Here is a 21,384-nt window from a genome sequence, read left to right as displayed (position 1 = left end):
ATTTCCTGAGTGGTACATAGTAGAGATATTTATTCACACCTAAATCAAAGTCTAAATCTTCTGAATTAAAGGCAACTGGAAATAATGGTAGTTATCCCATTCTGACATTTGCTATTTTTCTTCTCCATCATTTCATCTCTATGGGTGTTCTTTTGTCAAATATCTTAAAACTAAAGGTGGAAGTCACTCAATAAATGAAAGTAAATTTAGCTTTCTGATGTAAATTCAGGTTGGTAGCATTTTACCATTGTTGAGCTGTCAGTGTAAGGCATCTTCTATTTTGGGATGTGATGTCACTTCCATGTATAATAAACTTTTCCCCCCCCAAGATCTGTGTAAAGCCAAATTGCACACTGACAGTTCAACCAAAAGATATAATCAAATATATTAGTTGAAAATCCTGGCATGGGATTTTGATAACATTTGTGGCTGGGTTCTTTTAGGAAGATAGAACACATAGGAGTGATTTCAGGTACATGGTCTGTCAAGCAAACGTAATTGTGCAGGGAACGAAGGGCTAATACGGTGAAGAACGAAGTTGCTGAATTAAACATAGAAGCCTGTGTTAAACTGTTAATTTGAAATCTTAAACCTGCTAAATAAGTCTCAACTAAAACCAACCCTCACACATGCATTTTTTAGGTATCTAAGGAGTTTTTTCCTTCTCCTCCTCTAGTCTGAGTGCTGAAAATATGTTACCACCAGTTATGCCTGACATTTATCCACTAATTTCAACCCTGTGTCTGTAAAATCATAGTTTGGAAGTTTCAGAAAAATATAAACAAAATAATTCAGTACTTTTAACTTTGATATTCAGGGGTTTGGTTTTTTTTATGTTTTCCTATTTGGTCTGTGTCCAATTTAGAAAAAAATTGGGAGTATATTAGAATAGAAAATTGTCCAGACTAAAAACAATTCGGTCACAATAAAATTCAGATAAGAAAACAGTCCTAGAAGGTACTAATTTTAGTTCAGTGGCGTTGCAATGTTATTGTGACTTATCTAAATGCTAAATGGGGTATGAAAAGTGAGTATTTCAGTATAAAAGTATCTCTAAAGTACTCATCTACAGCACAAACAATTCTATGTTAGATGAAACCTGCTCATCTATACCAGACAAAGAGGTTCAATACCTGACCAAGGCTTTCAGAAGTACGCTTATTTCTACATCTGCTTTTCCAGCAGCTTGAAAGCATATTGCTCTTGAAGAAAATTGGTTGAAGAAACAGAAGTTATTTTAATAGACAATTGTGGATGTTCTCTTTCCCAAAATACTTTATAATGCAGAATTCCAGTTCAATGTTCAGTTATACAGTCTTCAACAGTTACTTTTTGCACTTCGGTTTTGAGAACAACAAAATATAGAAATTGTGATTTTTAATACCATTTCCAAGATCACTGAACTGAAGCCTCTACTTTCCTTATCTACTTCTCAGTGTGCTGAAACAAGCATTTTGAGATTCTTGGGTGAAAGGTTCTAATGAAGCACAAAGGTTTCCCTTTTTTCAGGAAAAAAAGCCTGCTTCCACCCACAGCCATATTTTATGAGTGGTGCCCCTCCTGCCCACCAGCCAATCCCAGTCCTCTTTAGAAGTGCTGAGAGAGACCTACATCAAACTCACAAGAAAGGGCTGCCACTGGCTGACAGGTACCATGATGTTGCCCCAGGGGTGTGAGGCCTGGCTCTCATATTACAATCTGGCACTAACTTTAACAGATGGACTTTCATTTTGGCATTATTTTACAATTGCTTCTGACTAAAGTAGGAAAGGAAAAAGGCAGGTTGGTTTCAGGAAAGGAAAGCCTTGTCAAGCCACAACTCTCAGGTCTTAAGTAAATGAAGACAGAGTCAAATATTTATAAAGAATATTTTTGTGTAGCTGATCTGCATAGCTGAAGAACATTTTTATATTTTGTTCCACCCTAAAAGATAAGCCACCACAAAGGATGCTCATCCAGAGCACTAGATACCCTTGACAAATTTTTAAAGCCACAGTATAGGAGCTACAAAAAGTTTTAAATCAACACTACACTTCCCCACCAGACAGACATCCCACCCTCAACTGCCTCAGCATAGCTAATATATAAGTTATACGGTACACAAAGATTTTTAACACCATGTTACATGCATTTAAAGTCATGTATTGGGCTAAATATATCAAAACATACAATTAGGAATACTTTTAGCTGGCTCTAATACGAATCAGATACACAAGGGACAGTGTGTTTCAATTTTAAGATAGGATTCCACTGCCAATACAGTAAGGTACACAAACACCAATCTAATTATGTACTGTAAATTTTAAAAAGCTTGTGTTCAGTTTAGGACTTACCTCATTGAGCTCATTACTCTTCCTTTTCCTTCTTGTCTTGGGCATTTTAACAGTCATTGGTGAGGCACTGCCCTGGTGTTTCACTTCCATTTTATTGGGATGCAGAGGTGTGAACTGAATCTCCATCTCAGGTTTAGGAAACCTGCTACCTTTCCCATTTTCCGTAGATACTTCAGAAGAGTCCAGAACAGTGTCTGAATGGTCCTGAAGACACATGGGGTGAATTAAAGAGAACAAAAGTATTGTTGAACAAGCTTTAAAATAATTTTGTGATATGAAAAATAAAAAGTTAAAATAGCGCTTGAAAAAAATCCACACATTCAGTAGCTATTGGCATTTGGGAAACTTGTCATGGCATGTGAGGGAGCCTACATCTTCAACTGTTGTAAAATGTAAGCTTTTTTCTCTCTCTTCTTTTTTTTTTTTTTTTTTTTTTTTTTTTTAACAAAACCAATAAAAATTAAGTTTCTAGTCTTCATGGTGGCGAATATGTTTCCAAATGTGAACCCAATGCAGTGCTTTCTTACTGAGTCATCTCGGGGATACAGACAACTCCAGCTTTGCTCTATCGCTGCTTACTGCTTTCCGAAGCAACAGTAGAGAGCAAGCAATATGATTGGAAAGTTTGTGCTCCTGCTGCTCAGAATCCTGTGGGCAGCAGCAAGCTCATTGGAATCACATCAATTTCACTCTACTGCTACTTGGAAATTAGCCAAGGACAGGAGCTATTTAGGGAGAGGACAAGCTGAAAACAGGCTAGAAAAGGGATAGAGTAGCAGACCCTTTCCACACCTCTATATTAGCAAAGATGGTAGAGGTGTAGGGTACTGAGACCTTGCTCCCCATCCAGCAGCGAGAAAGCTCAGAGGTTGAGGAAAAGAAGGAAGAAAGTTAAAACTCCTTCTTTCTAACAGCTCCCACTAGGGTTCCTAACTTACAGTGGATATAGAAAATGGAGCACACATCCAGGAAGAATTCTAGTGAGAATCCCTGCACCTTCTCATTTCCAAAGCTAGGGGTGGATCTATAATGATATCGCTCATTATGTAGATATCATGTTAGTAAAGAGTTTGCAGTTTAAAGGGTCAAGTTAAATGAGAGTTGGGACTTTGCCCCACTTCTAAACCTGCACATGGGAGCTCTGATCTGAAGAAGGCGTATCAAACTTGCCTTAAGGGTAGTCCATTTCAAGTGCCTTAACAAAAAGTCTCATCTAAGACTCACTCATTTTGCAAACACAGTCAGTCCTTAATTAGATCCCATGAAGTAGGTATTATACTTCTTTTATAGACATGCAAAGGGGTAACGGGATTCACCAAGTCCGTGGCAGAGCCGGGAGACTGCCCACCACCACATCTCTCCCTCCCTTTAGTCTTTTTATTGCTTTTTCCAGTACAGCAACAGACATTAGTGAAAAGCCTGGGTACCTCTAAAGCAGCTAGAAACAAAGAACCACCACCAAGTGACCTGTCAGTTCTCCGCAAGCCACCAGGAAGAGGCCTGTGGACTACAGTTTGAGAACTGCTATCTTAAAACATTATACACATAATTTCTTTAGCTTTACTGTGTGCATTAGACAAAAGCTTTATCATCACATATCACCTAAAAGAAAGTTATATACCAACCTCTGTTTCATCTAATGAAGATACACTGCTTGGACATTTTGATAATAGATTGTCTTTAACTTCATTGCAGCTTATTGGGATACTTTGTCCAGCTATAGGATTATTCTCTCTCTGTTTTTCCTTAAACTGTAAAAGACTTAAAATGAGTCACAACAATGCTAGAGTGTAAGCTTCAAAATTATGTTTCAGCTACCTACATGTTCCAATATAAAAGCTCAATACATTTAAGTTCATGAATGTTTGTGCAGGAAGACAATATTAAACCATTTCAAAAGACCTATGCAGTTAATATCCAAAAGGTACTTATTTTTTGTAACATTTCACTACTACTATATCATGAAAATATTCAGACCTGATAATTTTCTGTTAGCAGCTTCTCTCCTCATTCATAACAAATGGGTAATGGACCCGCCACCTGGGGAATCTGGAGGTAGTTTTATGTTGTTGCTGGAAGGTCCAGGACTGAGTCCTGCTCTTCAGCTCATGCCACCAGAAAAGTTCTTCCAAAAGGTGTAGCGGCAACCAATTAATAGCAATAAGACAAGAACTTGAAATTATTGAAACTAACCTTAGAGCAACTGTACGTGTGTGTCTCCCTTCAGAGAAAAAATTATTATTTTTACAAGTTTTATTACAATCATTTACCAAACTACCAGATTGGGTTCAATGAACTAGAGAAGCTGCTAACAGAAAGAAAATAATCAGGTAAGAAATTTCTCATTCTGCTGCCCAGCTTCACTCCTCATTTACACCAAACGGACAGTAGAAAGCAGCAATGCACAGAAGTAGAGAGGGTTAGTGAGTGGAAGGATAAAGCAGAATTTAAACTCTTGTTGTTATAGTAGGCAGAAATAGGAAGGAACAGGAAGTTTCCATGATATAAAGCGAAAGCTTTGTAACTTGAGGAATTATTTGGGAACAAACCAGTTGCACCAAAGGATGCCTCTGGAGAGGTATGGAAACTACTTTGCAAGTCTCCCGCAGGTAAGGCTCAGACACAGAAAAACTGTACAGCACAGGGTGTGAGCTAGAGATACTTTCAATTTTCCAGATGGGGGTCCATAATCCCAAGGTTGTCATGCAACACTAATGCTCTGCAAGTTGCACACTCGTCCAGTAAATTTCCAGGTGGAATTTAAAGTACTGGTTTTATCCTATAAATTCTGTATGCTTTGGAACCTAGTGATCTGTAGACCACGCCTCTCCCTGTGCCATACTGCTAGAGTTCAGACTGACAGAGCTTCTATTAGTTAACTATCTAGGTAGGTTCTGAAGCCCCACTTTTCTCACAGGCATTTACAGAGATAGGGTTTTCATAAGTGGAGAAGTTGATATTTTATTGGCTAGAGAGTGTCTTTTACTTTATAGATTTTCCCACTAAAATCAAAGAATTTGTACTTAGAAATTTGGTTAATGAAAGTATATTTGAAAGAAAAAAAAAGATTTTCTACTCGTGTTAAATGTAGGGAGGTACCAAGAGCCATTGGGATGGATGCCAGTGAGATTAGAAAATAAACCATTTGTAAGTAGTTTCTCATATTTATAGAAAGTGTTTGCTAAACATAAGGTTACCTGTTTACTATGGAGGTATTCATTCCCTTTATTTTCTTCTTCTTCAGCTAATGCAGTTACCCTTAAAGTTTTAGGATTTTCATGACAAGAAAGTTGTTTTAGCTTCTTTATAGTATCATCTTTGTCAGCCAACTGTCTCCTTAGTTCTTCTATTGCAGTTCCATAATCCTGTTTAACATGTTACAAATCTAACTATACACACTGAGAAAGGATTGGCAAAATACAAAATTGACAGACATACTTACCAAAAAACAAAACAAAAAAACAGTAAAGAAATGGGCTAGACTCATATGTTTAATAAATTAAATGAGTTTTTTTTTAAAAAGGCAACTTAATTCTCTGTATTAACTTGATAATCATAGAAAGTACCTGTGACCAATGCCAGCTGATAAAGGGGCACAGAGGACATACATAGAGATTACAGGGATCTCCCAAGCTTGGGTCTGGTCTACACTACGCGTTTAAACCGGTTTTAGGAGCGTTAAACCGATTTAACACCACACCCGTCCACACTAAGACACCCTTTATATCGATTTAAAGGGCTCTTTAAACCGGTTCTGTACTCCTCCCTAACGAGAGGAGTAGCGCTAATATCGGTATTACCATATCGGTTTAGGGTTAGTGTGGCCGCAAATCGACGGTATTGGCCTCCGGGCGGTATCCCACAGTGCACCACTGACCGCTCTGGACAGCAATCTGAACTCAGATGCAGTGGCCAGGTAGACAGGAAAAGCCCCGCAAACTTTTGAATATCATTTCCTGTTTGCCCAGCGTGGAGCTCCGATCAGCCCGGGTGGCGATGCAGTCCGAAATCAAAATCCAAAAAGAGCTCCAGCATGGACCATACGGATGTGATCTCTGTATGGGCAGGCAAATCTGTTCTATCAGAGCTCCGTTACAGAAGACGAAATTCCAAAGCATTTTTAAAAAATCTCCAGACAGACGCCATAGCAGGGACTCAGCGCACTGCTGCATGACAAGCGTAACGGAAAGCCAAAGAATCAAATGGACGCTCATGGAGGGAGGGAGGGGGGACTGAGGACTCAAGCTATCCCACAGTTCCTGCAGTCTCCGAAAAGCATTTGCATTCTTGGCTGAGCTCCAAATGCCTGTAGGGTCAAACACATTGTCCGCGGTGGTTCAGGGCATAGCTCGTCAATTTACAGCCCCCACCCACCCCCAGAAGTAAAAGGGAAAAAAATTGTCTCTTGACTCTTCTAAATGTCACCCTATGTCTATTGAATGCTGCTGGTACACGCGATGCTGCGGCACTCAATTGCAGTATCCTCTTTCCCCCTCACTGGTGGTAGATGGTGCAATATGACTGGTAACCGTCCTCATCATCAGCCTTGTGGCAGATGGTGCTGCACAATAGGACTGGTACCTGTCCTCATCATCAGCCCGTGAGTGCTCCTGGCTGGCCTCAGGTGAGGTCGGCCGGGGGCGCCTGGGTAAAAAACTCCTGGTCATTCCTAGTAGATGGTACAGAACGGCTGGTAACCATCTTCATCGTAGCAATAGGGGGCTGAGCTCCATCAGCCCCCGCCCTTCATGTGTAAAGAAAAGATTCTGTACTGCCTGGACTATCATAGCAGCGGGATGCTGGGGTCCTCTCCCCCACACTGCTTAATGTCCTGTCTGGACTATCATAGCAGCTGGAGGCTGCCTTCCCCTCATTTTATCTCACTAACAAGTCACTGTTTCTTATTCCTGCATTCTTTATTACTTCATCACACAAATGGGGGGACACTGCAACGGTAGCCCAGGAAGGCTGGAGGAGGAGGGAATCAACAGGTGTGGTTGTTGCAGGGGCACCCCCTGTGAATGGTATGCAGCTCATCATTTCGGCGGGATCTGACATGGAGGGGCTGTGCTCTCTGGTTCTCTGATACACTGCTTCTCTAGTACACTTGCCCCATATTCTAGGCAGGACTGATTCTATTTTTAGATGCCATAAAGGAGGGATTGACTCAGGAAGTCATTCCCATTTTTGTCTTTTGCGCCCCCGGCCGATCTCAGCCAGGGGCATCCATGATAGCAGCAGACGGTGCAATATGACTGGTAACCGTCTCTGCTTGTCTTTTGCGCCCCCGGCCGATCTCAGCCAGGGGCACCTATGACAGCAGCAGAGGATACAGCACAAAAGGACTGATAACCGTCATCTCACAGCCAATTTACAAGGGTATGGTAGATGGTACAGAACGGCTGATAACCATCTCTGCTATCATGCAAAAGCAAATGAATGCTGCTGTGTAGCGCTGCTGAATCGCCTCTGTCAGCAGCATCTAGTACACATACGGTGACAGTGACAAGAGGCAAAACAGGCTCCATGGTTGCCATGCTATGGCGTCTGCCAGGGCAATCCAGGGAAAAAGGGCGCGAAATGATTGTCTGCCGTTGCTTTCCCGGAGGAAGGAATGAGTGACGACATTTACCCGGAACCACCCGCGACAATGATTTTTGCCCCATCAGGCACTGGGATCTCAACCCAGAATTCCAAGGGGCAGGGGAGACTGCGGGAACTATGGGATAGCTACGGAATAGCTACCCAGAGTGCAACGCTCCAGAAATCGATGCTAGCCTCGGACCGTGGACGCACACCACCGAATTAATGTGCTTAGTGTGGCCGCGTGCACTCGATTTTATACAATCTGTTTTACTAAACTGGTTTATGTAAAATCGGAATAATCCCGTAGTGTAGACGTACCCTTGGTATATACATTCTAGTTCACCAAAGAGGGTCATGTAAGGTCTGTAACAGCTTATGTGACACTAATTATGAATATCAATCATATGTATGTACTGCTACTACGTAAAGAGTTATGTATATATAATGAAAATATGTTCTTATAGTTTGCAATTAAGAGGCGAAAAACTGGTCTCTTGTCAGACCAGAAATGTTTATCCATCTGTTGAAATGTAAATTGAGTATTGTCTCATTAACAATCACCAGTCTGAGCTCAATACGTATTGTGACATGGCAGACCAGGTGCTAGCTCATGCCAAGGCCCATGGGCCTCACTGAACACTGACAAATGCATAGCTGGAAACCAGTCTGACTCACCTGTGAGTTAGTGTTGTCAAAATAGATATTAGAGTTATGAGAAAGTGTTTAGTGGTTACACTTATGAAATGCTTGTAGGATGCGGCACATATTAATATTAGTTATAATATCTGTATCCCACATTATAAGGTAATATTTGTTTGCTCTGTAACAAGCGAGAGGGACAGAGTCAGTCTCTCTCTCAATCTCTCTCTCTCTTCCCCCTCCCCCTCCCCCCATCCCTCCCCCCGGACAGCTTGACACAGATGAAGGATTGTAAGAAGGAAGAGAAAAACGGGACGGGGAAAAGAGTGTTATCTGGAAGTACACTTCAAACGTTTACTGGACTATAGTGGGAGGCAAGGAAAGCACCCTGTTATCCTGCACCTAGGAAGTAATTGGCCCATGTGATTACATTCATGAAAACAGTATCACAACCAGCCTTGGTTGGAATGCTGCAAAAAAGGCTTTGGGCAAGATAAGCCTACTTTAGACAGGTGGTTAGCTGTTAAATTAAGTTAAGCCTCCAGAAAGCAAGTGTTGATTTTGTTTCATATGTAACCCTGTTTCCATTTTCCTTACTCAGTATCTGTTAAATAGTATCAGAAATCAAGAAATTTATGATTGTTTTAACTACAAATATAACTCAGTCTTATAAGGAGCTGATCCTGAATTGACTCAAACAAGCTGGTGAATACCCCATTCCTTTGGGAACAGCAGACCTGGTAGTACTGTGAGTGTTCAGAGGATAAAGGGGATCCTTCAAAGGGGCTTGGGAACTGGGGTGCACCTATTGTTAACTTGCAAGGCAAAGTAAGGGCTGGCATAGCCCAGAGGAAATTGTTTGGGTGGCTAACAGATTGGAGGTATGTCGGGGAGCAGACACCCAATTAAGCACAAGCAAGTCTTCTTCTTGCTGGAGACAGGGGTGGTTAACAAGGTGATTCAGTCCTGGGCACTCGAGGACTGTCACAGTACCAGAAAACACATACAGCATGAAAAAAAGCAGCCTAATCTTCCTCATGCTATTCTGCCTATGCACTCCAAACCTGATAGAGGTTTCCCCCTCTTGAGGTACAATGAGTTCAGTCCCTATACCCATTCATTCATAACCTCTCTGCCAGGACTGCCAATAAAGGTAACAGTTGTGTTGGTGGTTTTAACATGAATAACTGTCCTCAAGAAACTGGACTGAGACCCCATCTATTGATTTAATAAATCACGAAAACAGCCATCAAATGTTAACTAATTTAGTTCCCACATTTCATTTTTAAGACTTATAAATGCATTGTAACAGGGTTTGTTCTGTTTCTGACACTGGCCAAAACAGGAAGTTGAGAAAGTGAAGGAAATAACAAAAATGTTTGGAAATTTTATTTTGAGTTTAATTTGAAAGTTGGGTTAACTCTTTCGTTTGTTTTTTGCTTTTTTTCCTCCTCCCCGTCCCCTTGTCATGCCACTGTGCATCCTGGTCTTGGCCTGGAGCAGAGATGGAAATGAAAAGCCAACAAAGGCTATTTCTCATGGAATTTTCAGGGTGGCTAGTCCAAGAAAATACTAGAAGTTTCATAAGAAAGTCTGTTTGAGATTTCCAGTCCAGTTTCTTTATCACAGAGTTCAAATAAACTTCAAATGCTTTTCTGAACCACTGAACCTTTTGGAAGTTCACCCACCACTAATGCCAGTTCATTTCCAAAGCAAGCTATGGGGCTGTTTTTATTTTTTAAATTTGTTCTTAATTGCTTTGAAATGTTGAAAATATTTGAAGCTTACACAGCTCTGAAACCAAGACTGCAACAATACGATAATGCTATGTAGAACTAATAGATAACAAATCAAAATGCACAGGAGGAGGATTAGGCTGACCTTTCCTGAACCCGTTAATGTGGTATGTTTCAGTTCCTCTATTTCTTTATCTTTTTTAATGTTGCTAGAAACCAAAGTACTGAGCTGTACTTCCAAAGCTGCTACTAGCTGATCTCTTTCTTTACGCCACTTTTGCAGGTCATTATCCTTTTCTGCCAGCTGTGCAGTAAGCGTCTCCTAAACAGAAAATGGAAAGTGATTAGAAAAGCCCTGAAACACCTTCTATTTGAACTGTCCCAACTATGCGGTTTCAAATGATTAACTATTATATTTATGCTCAAAAAGGTAGACCCTAGTAATCTAGGAAATAAAGCCAATGTAAGTATTTTACACTTACACAAAGCGAGACAAGTAATTTAGTTTCATTTGCAATAATTGACAGTGTATAAAAACACTAAAAAAAAGCATATAAAAATAATAAATCTTGTTCTCGCATTCTCTTTTCAAGTGCAGAATTTCAGTAAAAAAAAAGCCCACTCCAATTACATAGATTCATTTCCTGTTATGCTTAAGATGTTTCTTAATAGTTATGGTAAGTGTATGATCAGGGTGGATAAAAATCAATGTTTTTAAATAAATAATTCATTTTTTTTAATTTAAATTGGATTTTTTTGATAAAATGCTTTTTGAGGAAAAAACCTATCCAAAAGATAGTTTTAATTAAGATACATTATAGCTCAAAGATATCGCATCATGGAATAGAGATTATAAATTCTAATTCTATAGTATGAGACAATATATTCATGTAATGTTTAAGAAAAGTTTTGTAAATGAGTCCCAATAGTTCATGGATTAGTGACCCAATCTTATGGGGTTCCACAGGCTTCTGTACAGATTATTTAGGTTAATCTTTCTATCGACCCAATGGGACTCAGTGCTCAGTCTAGAAGATACCATCAGAGATGCTTAGTTTTGCAGTTCTCAAACTGTGGATTTGTGTCTCCAGAGGTAACAAGCTTGTTAACAGCAAAAATGTTTTTAAATAAATAAATAATATATAGAGGTGAGAAATAATAGACCTCAACTCTATTGTCATTCTGCAAATTTGTGTACACAGTCAATCCCTTACCTCTCTCTAAAAGTGCAAAGTTTCAAAAAGTTCAATGAATAGAAGATTGTTGGGGGCGGAATAGATCTGGACAAGGAGAAGCAGTCTGGAGATAAATGTGAGAAGCAAGGGACATATGCTTGTTTTGTTAAAATATGATATGTTTGTGGTTGAAGAAAAAAATCCAGACTACTTAACACTGTTGTTTTAGTTAAATAAAACAATTTAAATGTCTATCTGGTGATGTTCTCTCCTCCGAATACAGCATGGTAAGAAAATCCTCCAAATATTAATGATTAACCTGTTGAATTGGAGGTAGTTCACCTCCCAGTGACTTCATAAATATCTGCTTCAATTACCTTTGGTAAGTGAAATAACCAAACAATCATTCATTTTCTGATATAGCTGTAAAACTAATCTGAAAAGTTTTCAGAATAGATCACTGTTTAAAAATGTATAGTGTGTACCTTCTAAAAATGAAACCTATATCTATCTCTGAGTTGTGAAGAATATGTATTAAGGTTATAACAACCAACAAGAATGCACTTTTATGGAGAAACCCATGATTAAATCGAGTCTTTCTGACTAGTGATTTAAATCAAATCCACCCTATGTATGATAAAGAACACCACAAACTGACCATCTCCCAGCCTGACTTTCCTGTAAAATGACAAAAGAAGAAAGAAGAACTCAGTCCTCTGAAGTTCCAAATATCCTAACTCCTCTTGGAAGTTGAGTGTATCTCACAGGAAGCACTCTGCAGGATCAAGCCCTTTAATTTTCTTTGAAACCTGTTTAAAACATCATGAAAATTAGAACGGATGGTCTACTACTCACCACTTCTGTTTGTTGCTTTACGTGACGTTCTCTATCTTCAGCAAATTTTCTCATCTCTCTGTTTCGGTGATTCTCAGCTTCTTTTACTTGAGTTATAAGCCCCATTTTTTCTTCCACCCATTTCTTTCTGTCAGTTCTACACTTTTCTTCAATTTCCTGTGTTAAGTAATCAAAAATTTAAAGAGTCAGGTATAAATCTTTTCTTAGCAAGGGAGAAGGCTCCCCAAGGTTAGGCTGATGTTAAATTGACAATCTTTGCGTATTGTAGGGAGGACACCCAGTTACATTTTTTAGGACAAGACAGACAAACCTAATAGTAAAACAAAGATATATCAATCCACCAACTGGATACCAGCATATTCCTGAAATAAACTTTTTCTTTTATTTATAAAAATAGCACAAAGTTTCTAAAAAAAACTTTTGGAATGGTATTATGGGATAAACATTTGTGTTTTGATCTACAGCAGCATACATAAACTTTGTCTAATCATAGAAGGCTAGGATTGGAAGAGACCTCAGGAGGTCATCTAGTCCAACCCCCTGCTCAAAGCAGGACCAGCCCCAACTAAATTATCCCAGCCAGGGCTTTGTCAAGCCTGACCTTAAAAACCTCTAAGGAAGGTTCCACCACCTCCCTAGGTAATCCTTCAGGTGCTTCACTACCCTCCTAGTGAAATAGTTTTTCCTATTCAGACCTCCCGCACTGCAACTTGAGACCATTGCTCTTTGTTCTGCCATTTGTCACCACTGAGAACAGCCTAGCTCCATCCTCTTTGGAACCCCCCTTCAGGTAGTTGAAGGCTGCTATCAAATCCCCACTCTTCTTTTCTGCAGACTAAATAAGCCCAGTTTCCTCAGTTCATGAGGAGAGGCTGAGGGAACTGATTTTATTTAATCCCTGGTACCAATCAATCTGTGCTAAAAATTTTGCCAACAAGAACCCTTGTTCCTGTCCTCTCCTGTCCCTATCCCTTGAATTCCCTGCTCTGCCGCAGAGTGAACTGCAGATGCATACTACTGCTCCCCCAGGGCAGAAGAAAAAGAATACTACCCCATAGACTACAAAGGCAGAGGCACTGAGGGAAAGTGATGAACATGTTTCACTTGAAGAATATCACTTCAGCCAACATAAACTCTGCCTCCTTTACCGTAAGAACCAAAATGACTGTCCACAAACCTCTTTGCAGGACATTCTCCCATATAACTGGTCAGCAACTGACAGGACTGAACCAGTAACCCAGGTACCTACAGAAACGCAGGTCCACTAATTTCTCAGAAAGTCACATAATGCTATTTCTATCTTCCCTGCCAGATATAATTTTCCTCAGAACTAAGGTATCTGTAGAAGGCAGGGTGCAAGCTGGATCCTAGAGCAAGGCAACTAGTTGCATTTCTCAAGCATGCAGTATGGTTACCTGGCTGTCACAGCACAGCTAGCCTTTGAGGCACGGGAAGCCCAAGGCCCTGGCTCTTTCCTCATTGCCCACCTGGTTTTGGCAATCCATTCCTCTGCTTTAATTTTTTTTTTTTAAAAGAAGTTTCCACTCCTGGCTCCTTGAGAAGACAGCGCTGAAGATGTAAATCACATGGGCTGTAAGTCTATTACTGATTTTTTGTCTGTCACAGATTTGTGGTCCCATGGTCTGGTCTTAAAGAACCTCTGAAATGGGAACTCCCAGTTTTGCAGACATGCCCAGATCAATTTACAGCTGTGGGAGGTCATGCTGCCTGATCGTCCTCAAGCTCCCTGGTGCAGAACCAGGTCCTTTGCCCAAGGAGTCAAACATAGGTCACCACCATAAGTGGGTGGAGTTAAGGGTCAGAAGGCAAAGTTCATCATCATAAGAGACAGTCTAATCTGATGGACTAAGCATGGGACAGAGCAGAGGTTCTAACTGCAGGTTTGGCATAAACACCTTCTATGGCCTTAAGCCTTTTTGCACTTGCATCCCTGTTAGAATTGCACATTGTGAACGTTTCATATATGAAGTGTTAAATGTTACCATCTACTAAAAGGATAGATTTTGTATTTTCTAAATAGTTGTGGTTATTAGAAACGTTATGACTAGGATGTGGGCAAACTGATGGAAGAAAATGGCAGGCAGAAAAGTAAAGAAAGTGTTCAAATGATTTAGTGGTTTGGCCAGAGCCCAAAGAGAAACCAACTCTTTTGTGAAGAAAGGATAAGGACTGGTTAGACATGTCATATATGCTGCACAGTACATAGCAGTTATGGAATGGTACTTCATCTTTCAGAAGGAAGTTCCTTTACTAGTGAGACTCAGTTCACTCACACACTTGTATAACATGCCCTACACGATATAGCTGCTTGCCTGCTTTAACTTTAAACACAGAGAATTCAGTTTAAGTCACCAAATTTTACCTTAAGTCTTTCTTGTAGACTGATTAGTTCTCCACTAACTGCATCTATGTTTTTGTCCTCATGTTTGTTTATTTTTTGTTGCCACTCTCTTTTACTCTTCTCCATCTCTTTATATTTCTGCTTCCATTCTTCCAGTTCTAGTCAGAATACAGGAAGAAATAATGTGGTTTGCATCAATTTTAAACTTCTTACCACATTCACACCCTTCTTGTAGTACAGCTCCCACATCTATCAGTCACAACTACTGCCGGAACGAAGATATGGCAGAAATGACACCACTGGGCCAAATTTAAACAAAACTCCAATGGTGTTATGGATTTAGTCCAATATAATAGTTACAAACAATGATAAAAATGGAGAATTGTTCCTAAGCATCTACTAAGTATGTTTTTGCTCCTATTCTAGATAGGTATTTTACCAGAAACTAATCTCTCAGTCTCTTCTAATTTGGCCTCTAGCACTTGATCTTGTTCCAGCTGAGTCTGTTCCTGTTCCTCTAATGTCAGTCGCATGTCTTCAATTATTTTCTCTTTTGCACGCAGATCTGAAGATTTAAAAATAGATTTAAAAACAAGGCTCCTTTTTCTCCCTACCATTCTCCCTCAATTTAGTGTGCCCATTAAAAGCTCTGGATCCAAAGCTCTGTTACAAAGTTCAAGAACACATTTACACTCTGCTGGCCAGAGTTCTCAAACTCGGGTATCCCCACCCACAAGAGTAACAAAAACTAAAATCCAATCCACCAGCAGCAAAGGGCTTATCCCAAAAGGAGATTTGGAGGAAGAGCATTTAGCCATTTGAAAGTTTCCTTGTGAGTGTCTTTTTCCAATACTATATGAGAGGGGAACCACTGTTCAACTGAGGTACATTCATCAAGGCTGCAACATGTAACTATCATTAAGGCTAAGTTTTTGTCACGGATATTTTTAGTAAAAGTCAGGGACAAGTCACGGGCAATAATGAAAAATTCACAGAAGCCTTGACCTGTCCGTGACTTTTATTAAAAATACCCAAGACAAAATGGGTAGGCTGGGCAGCTGGGGTGTGGGGAGACTGGGAGCTCCAGGGTTCCCCGCTGCAGCTGGGAGCTGCCAGGGTCCCCCTACCACCCACAGCAGCCAGGAGCTTTGAGGGTCCCTCTTGCCTCCCACGGTGGTGGGGATCCCCCCTACAGCTGGCAGGGGCTGGGAGTGGTGGGGCCTTCTTGCCACCTGTGGCGGCTGGGAGCTCTGTGGATCCCCCCTACCACCCATGGTGCATGGGAGCAGTGGGGATCTCACCTGCTGCGGGGTCCCCCCTGCTGCCCAGGGTGGCCAGGAGCGGCAGGGGAGCTGCGGGGCTCCTCCCTGCCACCCGCAGTGGCCCAGAGCTGCAGGGATAGCCCACAGCTCCCTGCCGCCTCAGGCAGCAGGGGATCCTGTAGCTCCCAGATGGCACTGGCTGAAGTCACTGGGGCGTTTGGAGGACACGGATTCTGTGACTTCCGTGATCAAACCGCAGCCTTAACTATCATTAACCAGTCAGAATTTTAATCTTTGAGATTTTATTAAAATGGCAGCTCTCACACCTCCTCAGACTTTTAAAACGTTATAAGTGTGACTACAGCAAACCCACGATCTCTCTCCAAAAATAAAATGAAAAAGGAGTTTGGGATTTATATCCTTTGCATCATCTCCTTGCTTTCTAATAGACCAACTGACATGGGCTAAACAAAACTGCAGCTCATTACCTGAAAGTTTTAAATACTAGGCTTGGAATTTGTTTTATCCAAACAATATTTTTAAAATGTGAATATATTAAAACCCTTTAAGCAAATTATTTACACAACAAGAACCCATTATGCTGCCATTTCATGACAGGATATGAACAAAAATGGCTATTGCTTACCTTTACATGCATTCTGGTATTGTTTTGAGATTTCTTCTATCTGCTCATTACCCAACAGTTCCTAAGTAGTACATCAAAAGGAAATTAGTACTAATACATTTGAAAAAGGACAGTTACAGGCAAGTCTCATCTTAGGCAGGGGTTCGGTTCTGTGGTTATCGCGTAAAGCGAAAACCGCATATAGCCAAAATTATATCCCCAAGCCCTTTAAACCCCACCTGCAGCTCCTGCAGCTGGGCCGGGGGGCATTTAAAGGGCTCCACCGGGCTCCCCGCCGCCCCTTAAATGCTGGCTCCGGCCCCGCCGCCGGAGCTGTGGGCGGGATTTAAAGGGCTCCGCCGGGCTTCCCGCCACGGTGGGGAGCCCGGAGGAGCCCTTTAAATTCCACCCACAGCTTTGGCAGCTGGGCTGGGGCTGGCATTTAAAGGGGCCGGAGCTCCCTGGTGGCTGGAGCCTCGGGCCCTTTAGTTCACCACAGGGGCCACCAGCCACCTCTGCAGCTGGGAGTCCTCTGGGTGATTTAAAGGCCCTGGGACTCCCAGCCACAGCTGGTGCCCCAGGACCTTTAAATCTTGAGGCCACGCCCCCCAACTCCGGCCATACGCGTATAGTTGAAATCGCGCATGTTAAATGCACGTAAGTTGCGAGAGACCTGTACCTGTTCCGTAACTGGCGTTCTTCGAGAGGGGTTGCTCATGTCTATTCCCCAGTAGATGTGCGTGCTCACCACATGCACCGGTGCCGAAAGTTTTTCCCTTAGCAGTACCTGTGGGGGGGAGCGCTGCTGCGACCCCTGGAGCGGTGCCTCTATAGTGCGCTATAAGGGGAGCCTCGCGCCCCCTCCCACCCTCGGTTCCTTCGTGCCAGACAAACTCCAACAGAAGGGAAGGAGGGCGGGATGTGGAATAGAAATGAGCAACACACCTTGAAGAACGCCAGTTATAGAACAGGTAACTGTCCTTTCTTCTTCGAGTGCTTGCTCATGTGTATTCCACAGTAGGTGATTGCAAGCTATGTCTGATGGAGATGGGTAGGAATTCACAGATTCCCTGGCTGAAGCACAGCTCTACCAAAACCAGCATCATCCCTGGCGTGGGAGACAATTGCATAGCGCAAGGTGAACATGTGCACTGAGGACCAGATAGCAGCTCTACAGATGTCCTGGATAGGGACATAGGCCACAAAGACAGCCAACGAGGCCTGAGCCCTTGTTGAGTCACTCACTCACTCACTCATGCCCGTCACCCCAATCGGGGTATGGGCCACCAACCACAGATCTCCAGAGTCTTCTATCCTGGGCCATTCGCTCTAGCTGGTTCCAGGTATAGCCCATTTTTTTGCTATCAGCCTGAAGGTCGCGTCGCCAGGTATTCCTCATCTCTGCTGCAACCTGCGCCGTCTTTCCTGACTCGTACATGGTTCTCACGTTCCATGTGCCGATGGTAATCCTCCTGGTTGTAAGAAGGGTGATCGGCTTAGTGGCTTCCTCGCGGCTTTCACCACCCAGCGTCATGCATCTTCGAGTTGAAGACCCTTCTTTTTCCAGGCTAAAAGTCTCTGTTAACTCTATTGTTGGCGTTTCTGTAGCAAGCTGATTTTTTTACGGGATGGAGTTGCTAGCCCCACGCCCAACCCTCCTCCTTTACCCTGACTTGGGACAGGCAGATGGCCCCAAAGGACCTCTCTGGTGGAGTTCCTTGTTGAGTGTGCCCTCACAATAGGTGGTGAGGGAATCCCTACTAAGTCATAGCATGTGTGGATGCACGATGTAATCCACCGGGAAAGCCTCTGGGTGGAGATCGGTTGACCCTTCATGCGCTCGGCTGAAGCAACAAATAGTTGCGAAGACCTGCGGAATGGCTTAGTCTGGTCCGGATAAAAAGCCAGTGCCCTGCACACATCAAGCGTGTGGAGGCAGCGTTCTTTGTTAGAGGCATAAGGTTTGGGGCAGAGGACAGATAGGAAGATGTCCTAGCCCATGTGAAAAGCGGAGACCACCTTAGGGAGGAATGCAGGGTGTGAGCGGAGCTGCACCTTGTCCTTGTGAAAAACCGTGTGGGGGGGTTGCAGGTCAGGGCCCTGAGCGCCGAAACCCGCCAGGCTGACGTGATAGCCATGAGGAAGGCTACCTTCCATGAAAGGTGAGACCATGAGCATGTGGCTAGAGGCTCGAACAGGGGCCCTGTGAGGCGGGATAATATCAAATTTAGATCCCACTGAGGAACAGGGGGTCTAGCATATGGAAAGGACAGGTCTAATCCTTTGAGGAAATGCCTGGTCATGGTATGGGAGAAAACTGAGCAGCCCTGGACCGGTGGATGGAATGCCGATATAGCCGCCAGGTGCACCCTGACGGAGGAAGGTGCCAGGCCCTGAGTTCTAAGGTAAAGAAAGTACTCAAGGATAAGTTGGAGTGGGGCAGACATTGGGGAAGTACCCCACTCACCTGGAGAACCTGGACCACTTCGCCAGGTAGGCCTGGCGTGTGGATGGCTTCTACTTTCTAGGAGGACACGCCTGACCCCTTCCGAACACCTTCTCTCCTCCGCATCTAGCCATTGAGCAGCCAGGTTTAAAAGGATCTGCAGATCTTACAGTGGTCACTACAGATTCACTGAAGCAGCGGAGACAGTTGGTGTGTGGGTCACTTCTGGGCATCGAACGCCTGCAAGTTGCACAATTTAAACCCTGGGGCACAGGGCATGCCCCAGCCTGAACACTAACTAACTGAACTGAAACTTGTTGAACTTACGAACACAGGTACCACTAACAACGAATGACGAGTTCTGAGACGAACTGCAGCGAAGCGAACCTGGAGGAAGTAGTTCCGATGCACCTTCACTGGCAGCAAGAAGGAACTGAGGGTGGGTGGAGCATGCGGCTCCCCTTATAGCGCTATAGAGGCGCCACTCCAGGGGTCGTAGTAGTGCTCCCCTTGCTAAGGGAAAAACTTCTGGCACTGGTGCATGTGGCGAGCATGCACACCTATTGCGGAATACACATGAGCAATCACTCAAAGAAGAACAAAGATGCACACTGGCATTTGGTAAGAGTCTAGAAAGTCTCACTCAGAGTTATTATGTAATGAGCTGATACTTAAGAGTGAAGAAATCTGGAATATGTAGCTTTTCCATATACCAAAGAGGGGCATTCTCATAGCCAGTCTACTGGTGAAAAAGAGAAGGTGTAAACTGAGGCACTTCAACTATTTATCCAGACGCTTCAAGCCAGTATAAGAACATTTGCAGATCAGGTCCTTGCACATTCATCTATTTATGTACTGGCCACTTAGTTCTATCAAAGGCAATTTGATGAGGCACTATTATGAGAAGGTCTTTTAAAATGTTCTTGTCCATTAAGGTAATTTTAGCATGGTTAGTTCTATTTTAGCCTATTTCCTGTGACTGCCTTACTGCTTAGAAACCTTCTAATATCATTAGAAACTGATAATTAGCAAATGACAAATGGAGGGCATATCAAGTCATTTATAAAACTTAAGAAATTTTTAAAATACCTTTCTAAGTTGCTGGATTGTCCGCTGTTTCATATCTAGTTCCTCAGCAAATTGGTTTTTAGTTTTCTCACGTTCATTAACTTTGCTTCTCAGTAATTTCTCCTCTGAACGCATTGTGCACACCTGCAGAGCAGTCCATGTCATAAAAGGATAAACAAAAGTCCACAATTAATTGTCCTATATTTGTTTGGTTTTTAGATTTAGATGGCATAAATGGATTGTATTTACTAATAGTATTTAATATGTTTACATGACAAGCTTTCAAATAATTAGACAATTCTCCATTATTCTGAAAAATCCAGGTGCAATATACTACATTTTCATCTTAATTAAGAAAGAGGTCTGATCACTGAATGGGAAGATTTACTGTATTCAACAGATATCAACGCAGGTAGCTTTGTCAAGTAAAAATTTCAGCTATATGTATAAAACTAAGAAGCTAATCTTGTAATTTTAAATGGTAGAGTTTTTTTTAAAAAAAAAATTGGTTGACATTTGATCTCAGGCCTTTCCTGATGCTTCACAAGTGGTTCAGCATTAAATATTTAGGATGCTGGTTAGATGAAGGACAAGAAGCGCTATTATCCTGGGCAGACAGCAATACATGTAATTGATCACTAATGCAAGACTCCACACTTTAGCTTCTATTTAAAATGCAAAATGGCTATTGTTTGCAGTAAGCATTCCATTTTCATTATGCTACTACTTGGTAGTTACATATTAGTCACTAATACAACTAGAAGTTATTCTCTTTCATTTCCTTTCACAGATCAACGGAATTTGTAACCTTCATTTTTAACAAGCAAGAGAAACAAAATTAGCACTCTCCCTTTGCCTCCCCCCAAAAGGCCAATCAGTGTGTTATCTGCATAGTGAGTCTGGTCTCCATCAGTCTAAGAAACGGAAAGTCCCAAAGTTAGTCCTGTAAAACAACATATTCCACAGTGACACATGATTAGATTAGTCTGGAAAGTTCTTCTCAGTAACCTGATTCACCATTATTTTCAAGTCATCTTGAACCCATTGCAAACATACTACTAGCAAGAATGTTTTTCCTTTCAAAAGATGAGTTACTGTAGTTTTCTCAGTAGCTTATGGGTTTTGTATCAATATTTTTCAGGTTCACTTTTACTCTAGGTTCATAATTCTAAATCTAAAGACATTAAAATTTTTGTTTGAATATTAAATGCTTTAACAATTCATATAACCAAAGATATTTGAGAGCAAATATTTGATTAGCAGAGCCCTACATTTAATCTGCAAAAGAAACACGTTT

The 21,384-nt window shown here is 41.9% G+C and overlaps 1 protein-coding gene across 2 annotated transcripts in view; it reads right to left on the bottom strand.

Moving 5' to 3' along the window:
* KIF20B (kinesin family member 20B) overlaps positions 1-21,384 on the bottom strand; it is an 89,221-nt gene that overhangs the window by 18,154 nt on the left and 49,683 nt on the right. For both annotated transcript variants that reach the window (XM_045024982.1, XM_045024984.1), the window contains exons 22-30: positions 20,109-20,231; positions 16,595-16,655; positions 15,126-15,251; positions 14,708-14,844; positions 12,325-12,480; positions 10,440-10,616; positions 5,531-5,698; positions 3,959-4,084; positions 2,334-2,537 (exon numbers count right to left, since the gene is read on the bottom strand). In XM_045024982.1, coding sequence (XP_044880917.1) covers positions 2,334-2,537; positions 3,959-4,084; positions 5,531-5,698; positions 10,440-10,616; positions 12,325-12,480; positions 14,708-14,844; positions 15,126-15,251; positions 16,595-16,655; positions 20,109-20,231 — 1,278 coding nt within the window. The remainder of the gene's footprint in view (positions 1-2,333; positions 2,538-3,958; positions 4,085-5,530; positions 5,699-10,439; positions 10,617-12,324; positions 12,481-14,707; positions 14,845-15,125; positions 15,252-16,594; positions 16,656-20,108; positions 20,232-21,384) is intronic.

The sequence above is a fragment of the Mauremys mutica genome, chromosome 7, assembly GCF_020497125.1.
Source record: "Mauremys mutica isolate MM-2020 ecotype Southern chromosome 7, ASM2049712v1, whole genome shotgun sequence".
NCBI classification, from domain to species: domain Eukaryota; kingdom Metazoa; phylum Chordata; order Testudines; family Geoemydidae; genus Mauremys; species Mauremys mutica.
The sequence above is the reverse complement of the archived record's forward strand: the minus strand, read 5'-3'. Positions and strand labels throughout refer to the sequence as shown.